Raw genomic sequence first — 7,057 nt, 5'->3', positions numbered from 1 at the left:
TACTTTCCTTCTTCCACATGTACAAAAACACATGCAAATAAAAAAATTGTACGAGCATATATATAAAGACAAAATTTTAAGTCAAAGAAAGATTAAAAATGGGAAAATGAATTCATTGCTTCTAGATATGGCCCGACGAAAAGATTCGTGGTCCAGAGGTGGAGTGGAACCTAATTTGCACCCAAGGCTATGAGTTGAAACTCTTCTTCTGTAACAGCAATTTACCTGGTCGTGAAATCTGTTTACAGTACTGGTCACATAAACATTCGATACTGGACATAAAGCAGCAAGTAAAATTGACAGTTAAGGTGCAATGGTTCAGGGTAGTCTTCTTCCGTAGTTTGAGAAGATGACCACTGCTGCAATGTCAGACGTTAGTATCTTAAATGAACAGCATTATACTAAAACCAATTCGGGTTATGTTGAAATTATTTTTACCTCTAATTCGTCTGTCAATCACAATATGCCTGGGGCAGATACGAGCTTAGGATACAACTGCTGGAGCCACCCTGATAACATCATGGGTCCCGAGACTTCTAAGAAGATCGACAGGGCTATGCAGTGTGTTTTATTGCCTTCTTTTTTCTTTATCGGTGCACCCACTAACATCGTCACCATGGTCATCTTCTATCGTCAGGGACTGCGAGATCGGATGAACCTCTGTCTCTTCTGTCTCGCCTTTGTTGACCTTTTGTATGTCACAGCTCAGTTTATAATGATTTCATACTGCTTCTTAGGAACATTTATGCCAAGCCAGGTAAGTTTTTTTAGGTGGACGTTGCTAGCAAGGTGTCTAAATTTTATTTATGGGTCTGCGTACGTGTCCGGGTGTGTGACGATGATCATCGCCGTCGAGCGGTGCGTGTGTGTCATGTTCCCCATGAAGGCCGCCACACTCATCAGCACCAAGACCATGGCCATCATCCTCGCTCTCACCTTCTTCCTTTTACAAGGGATGTGCAGTGTATTTGCTTTCAAAGAGACAATATTAGTCTCCAGGGATCCAGTTACTAACGGAACTATTGTTTCTGCGACAATTTCCGAACTGTATCTTAGTCACGACATCTTCAGAATCATCGAAGACATCGTGCTGTCTGTCGTTTCGTTTCTCAATTTTGTAGTTGTCGTTTTAGCGACAATAATTACAGTAGCTAAATTACAGAGTTCTGTGTCGTGGAGAAAATCAACAACCAGGTGGGTACAAAGCTTTATCATAAAAACGACTTTTTGTCATCTATGTCGTCAAAGCTTTGTGAAAGATTTGTTTTTAACCAGAGTTGCTCCACCACTAGACGAAGAAGTTAATTTTAAGGGAAACAGAATAGGAATTTCAAAACAAGAAAATTTTACAATTTGTGGTGAAGTTCTATACTCTCCTCTACTGACTTCTCTCTGACAGCTTCTTTTAAATGTTTATTTTTAATTTATTTTTAAGACAGTGTTTAAGCTTGATAACACAAAGCTGGAAAGATCAGACAAAGTTATATTTAGAAGTATTTTTGGGTTACGACTTATCTGGGATCGAATTTTGAGACTTTCTCATTAGTACAACTGTAGCATCTCTAGTCACAAGAACTTTTTTTTTTTTTTGCCCACAGAGGCAGATCATACCTGAAAGGTCAGAAGGTGCTGATGAGGATGCTGGTGGTGGTATCTTGTGTCTACATCCTGTGCACATCTCCTAATGTGGCCATGGGCTTGACACGATTCACTGTCGTGGAATATCGCTCGGATGGCAAGCAGTGCAACCTCTTTCTCGCCACCAACATGATAGGATTTGTTATCACCATGTTCAACTCGTCAACCAACTTCTTCGTCTATATTACTATGTCGTCCAGATTCCGTAACGAACTAAAACTATTACTAGAATCCGATAATAGAAAATTACAACACTTAAAAATCAAGCCCATTATCAATTAAATGACAGAAAAACACCGAATGAAGTGTACTATTTCTGAAAAAAATATTTAAATGCTTGCACAGTAGTAATATTGACTTTTATTGGTAGCTATGAAAGATTAAAAGGCTTTTTGACATTTTTTTAAAAACAAGTATAGACTTGGTTTGCTGCAGGTAAGCGCTGCAGTTAAATTGATAAGCTTTAAAGAGCTTCTGTTCTGTTTGACAAGTTGATCTTGGCTGGGAACATTACGAGGTATACCTGTGTCGGAATATTCCTAGGACTAACCTTTTTTTTTTTAAAAAAAAACCCGTTTACCATGATGTATCAGTTCTGGAGAGAAAGAATATTGAGATGAATATTGTTTCCTCCAACGGTATTCTGTGCTGACAGTATCCCTGCGCAGTCAAACAAAAGCGTCTAAATGTATAAAGAGGAAAAATAACTCCTTGTCTCACATCTTACTCACAAGATAACAATGACTTGTCCTAAGGTTTATCTGTCTATCACTCTTGCTGTCTTGTGACTAATCAGCTGATTGGAATTCAACTAGAGATATAATCAAAACAAAATACAGCTTAAACTATGTCCAGTAAATTATCCGAAAAAATCGAAGTAGGCAGTTGATTGGCTTCGTGTGTGTTTCCTCGCTTGGGAGGCTCTATTATCAATGCCAGACAGCCAGCATTAACCGTCCTTCGAGTAAAGTTGTGTTAGTAATTATGCTTCGATGTCTTATTAATGCTCAGTGACAGTTATAGTACTTTGTTGCAGAGTTAGTAATATTTAGAGGGCTTTGTCACACCCCAAGAAGTGTAGCTTCATGGGACGATCGGAACCTGTTTCCTTACGAATGGCAATCAACGCTGATTTTAGTATCATTCTTGACTAGCAAGAAGTTATCGCTCGTTCAAAGGTCGAACAAAATAGTTTCTTCTTGGTTCAGGGTAGGAAGAAGTTTAAAACAGCGGACTATTGGTTTAGAACCTTGGAGCACAAAGCACACAATAAGTTCCTTGTCCACCTCAATGTTGACATCCTTTCCGTCGATGACTTGAAGAACGGGTTTAGACAGAGTGTGTTGCTAGGTGACATGGCAGAGCCAGACCATCTTGGACAGATTCTTGGTGCAGAAGGGGTTTTTTGGTATCCCGTGAGGGCGCCGACCAAGCTCCTTATAAAATTGTAGGACTTGTGTTCCTTGTAGGTAATTGGGTTTCTTAGCCGCTTGGTTTCGAATTCTTGAATTTGTCCTTCACATTTGTTATGTGGCAATGAACTTATGGAAATAACTGAGGATTGTTACGTCCCCTATTTGAGTGTTATCAGGGATTTTTCTTTTAGCACATGGGTGTCATGGGGTAATTTAAATGGGTAAGCACCAATCGCCCCAATTAAGGCTAGCGAGAGGCTTTACCGAAGGAAAGGGGAGCGTATATGCCAGTGTAGAGGTGTTGTAGGCTGTAGGAAATCAAAGAACCAGCTTGCACTACCTGTGAGAGTTAGACGTTCGACCTCAAGAGCAGAAGTCATCGTTCTCAAGGGAGGAGAACTTCTGCTGTGTTCGCCGCACTCTAAGAAATCGAAGAACTTTGTCTGGAGATAGTGTTTGTTCGGCGGCTTACGTGACATTGCAGTCGTCGGAAACACCATGTGTGTGTCCCTGGACTGGGACAAGCTCGACTCTGTGTTGCCGGGAGACCAGTCGTCGCTCTCTGACGAGGTTGGTAGATGGAACAGAAAGGATGACGAACAGGCGGAACAACACTTTCGAGGAAAATCATCAGAGTGTCGTGACTGTCGGGAGAAGTATTGTTCTCCACCAAACCATCATTGTCAATCAACGCTAACAAGAACAGCTTCAACATCAGAGCTAAGTTCGTGGGCGTGCAAGAGTGAATGGAAAAGATAGAGAGATAACAGCACTGGAATAGTGGAAGTACACTTAGCACGGATAGCACTGGGACTACCCCGCTTAGACATCGTATGTACTCTGCATGTTTTTATGTTCATTAAATCTTTCTATAGGTGACATCACTAGTCGAGTTTTATGTTCGGGAAACAGCAGGGGTAGGGTCTCGTGTACTACGTAGTAAAGTGTGTGATCCTCGTGTGAGTATTGTACTTGTGGTTCTTCTGTAACTTATGTTGAAGAGGGTAGTGAGGATTGAGGTTAACTCTCGCCCTCGTGCCCGGTTCCCTGGGGCCTGTATTCACACTTTTGTTCCTAGGATACTACAACAGCATTCAACATTCAGAGCCCTCTACTACAGTGGGGATTACAAAAGAAATAGTGAGAATGCGGGATGACTTCCTAAAGATTTGTTGATGACACAAGGCTGCCAAGTTCTTCTGCCTGAATCAGATAATCTTGGACAGATGTAAACAAGGGAGACAAGACTGTTCCTGCTACCTGGGGGAAGGTTGTGAAACCAAAAGATGAAAGAAAAAGGGATAAATTTCTTAATGATTAATATAATTGAGTGAAGAGGAGAGAGCTCTTACTCTCTTGAAAGCATCATAATACTGATGAATGTCTCAGGCTTGTTCTTCTGAAAGTCGAAAATCATTTCCAACCCATTATCAGGGACTGGAGAAGAATCTTATTCTAAATATTAAACATGTGTAAGCTAAGAAATATATGATGATAATAATTTAAATTAAATGAATAACGTTGCAACAAAATCTCCGCAGTACAAAAAAGTGCAATAAATAATTCAAATAATGATTTACCTCTCTGCCAGTCCCCGAAGAAGAACGTGTAAAAAAGGCAAGTACAAAGCACTCTGCAATATAATTAATTTGGAAACATCTTCAACTCCTCAGCTAACGTTTGCAACAGAATAAAAAAAAATGATCATCAGCCAACACATAACCTACGTTCGATAGATTTTAGAAAATATTCTTTTGCACAAGAAAATATTAGTTTTCTAAATAATTAGAGGTTTTCCTTACGAAAACTTGAGTGAAATGGGAGATAATTGCTTAAAGACAGTCGAGATGGACTGGAGGGAGCCTGTTGTTGTTCTGTTCCTCTGTGAGCCTCAGATACGGTTGATGAGCCAGGTTTCTACCAATCTCCAGTCTAGTCTGTGTTTCTACTCATCTCAAGTATATTTGTCTGTGTATCAAGGAGGCAGCACTGTACCTCAGAGACAAGCTTATTCTTGGACACATTGCAGCCTCACACCTGTCCACCATGCCCAAAGGTACCTCAGAAGTAGGCTGATTAGAGAGTCCAGAGCTAGCGACCTCTATGGTAGCTGCTGTGTGTGTGGCTTATGTTGCTAATATTCGTGGTCTGTGAGTATAGAGTAGAGAAACAACGAATCGGCCTAGTAAATACTTGAATAAAATTGAACGATATGAAATTGTTAATTCTGGTTTGGCTGCTGATGGCTATTAGCTGTGAGAGTAGAGGGTGAGTCGGACTGTGTCTAGAAACATACACAGACGTACACACTAACACACACTAAAACGCACACACACAGAAAAACAGTTCTTTAGTTTTGCGTTCCCTTCTTGTTGCAAAGATTTTAGCGGAATAAAACAAAAGTAAATATCAAGCTCAAGTTGAGTTTTTTAAATAACATTTTACATTGAGCCTGAAGCCAAAGTATTATCTTTGAACACACTGCAGACACATACGTAAATAAACGTAAATGAATGAATTTGAGAATGAAAATACCATCTTTTATTTAGAATGCTGTAGAAATTAAATTGTAAATTGTAAGTATCAGTAATTTTATGAATTTTAATGAGAAGAATCGTTGTTTACCTATGTTGTAGATTTCTACGGTTCTTGAAGATCCTTCTTTTTCTCTGCAAGGGAACCACACCCAGCGAAGAGTTTTGAACGAGAGAAAAAGGGTTGGAGGGTCTTTCCCTTACTCTTCTTGAGATAAACAAGTAGAAAAACTATATATATATATAATCGTGATAACAAAAATTTTGAGCTTGTAAAATTAATAGGACATAATGCTCAAACTATAAAAAAAAAACTCGTAAGCAAAATTCAAATAATAGATGAATGCGCAAAGTGTACATACACTGCAAGTTTATTGATGAAAAGAAGAAAATTACAAGAATAACACAATAGTCCAGTATTTGCAGTGAAAATAAATATCAAAAATAAAATTTTAAAAATATTTATTTTTTCGTTATTTGTGCATGTTATTTTGATTTTTGCCTGCTGTGTGATGCACAATGTTTGACACCACCTTTTGAGTAATTTGTTTATCTGGAACACATTGACATCTCTTACTTTCCTTCTGCCACGTGCACACGTACAAGTGCAAATAAAAAGTTGTAGGAGCATATATAGATATATAGACAAAATGTTGTCTCAAAGAAAGGATAAAAATGAGAGAAGAAATGCATTGCTTCTAGATATTGCGCGACGCAAAGATGAATCATTCGTGGTGCAGAGGCGGAGTGAAGCCTAATTTGAATTGAAGGCAATGAGTTGAAACTCTTCTTCTGTAACAGCAATTTATCTGGTCGTGAAATCTGTTTACAGTGCTGGTCACATGAACATTAGCTGCTGGACATAAAGCAACAACTGAATTCCTAAAATAGACCATTAAGGTGCAATGGTTCAGGGTAGTCTTCTTCCGTAGTTTGAGAAGATGACCACTGCTGTAATGTCAGATGTTAATATCTTGAATGAAACGCGTTTTACTGAAAACGATTCGTGTTATGTTGGCATAATTTCTACCTCTAATTCATCTGTCAATCACAGTATGCCTGATGCAGATAGGAGTCTAGGATACAACTGCTGGGACCAACCTGATAACATCATGGATCTCGAGACCTCCATAAACATCGACAGGACGATACAGTGTGTTTTATTGCCTTCTTTTTTCTTTATCGGCGCACCCACTAACCTCGTCACCATGATCGTCTTCTATCGTCAGGGACTGCGAGATCGGATGAACCTCTGTCTCTTCTGTCTCGCCTTCGTTGACCTCATGTATGTCACAGCTCAGTTTATAATGACTTCATACTGCTTCTTAGGAATATCAATGTCAAGTAAGGGAAGGTTTTTGAGGTGGACGTTGATATCAAACTGTCTAAATTTTATTTATGGGTCCGCGTACGTGTCCGGGTGTGTGACGATGATCATCGCCGTGGAGCGGTGCGTGTGTGTCATGTTCC

The 7,057-nt window shown here is 39.4% G+C and overlaps 1 protein-coding gene across 1 annotated transcript; it reads left to right on the top strand.

Moving 5' to 3' along the window:
• The first annotated feature begins 463 nt into the window (after positions 1 to 463).
• Positions 464 to 1,920, top strand: LOC112570473. Its single transcript, XM_025248897.1, has 2 exons — positions 464 to 1,194; positions 1,599 to 1,920. The coding sequence occupies exons 1-2, from the start codon at positions 464 to 466 to the stop codon at positions 1,918 to 1,920; spliced, it is 1,053 nt and encodes a 350-aa protein (XP_025104682.1).
• Positions 1,921 to 7,057: the final 5,137 nt, after the last annotated feature.

Source organism: Pomacea canaliculata, linkage group LG8 (genome assembly GCF_003073045.1).
Source record: "Pomacea canaliculata isolate SZHN2017 linkage group LG8, ASM307304v1, whole genome shotgun sequence".
NCBI classification, from domain to species: Eukaryota; Metazoa; Mollusca; class Gastropoda; order Architaenioglossa; family Ampullariidae; genus Pomacea; species Pomacea canaliculata.
This window is presented reverse-complemented; position numbering and strand designations above follow the sequence as displayed.

Excerpts from the sequence above, each read along its gene's own strand:
- LOC112570473 (XM_025248897.1), top strand. The coding sequence starts at position 464 with ATGCCTGGGGCAGATACGAGCTTAGGATACAACTGCTGGAGCCACCCT. Across the intron at positions 1,195-1,598 it reads TGGAGAAAATCAACAACCAG|AGGCAGATCATACCTGAAAG; the intron begins GTGGGTACAAAG and ends TTTTGCCCACAG.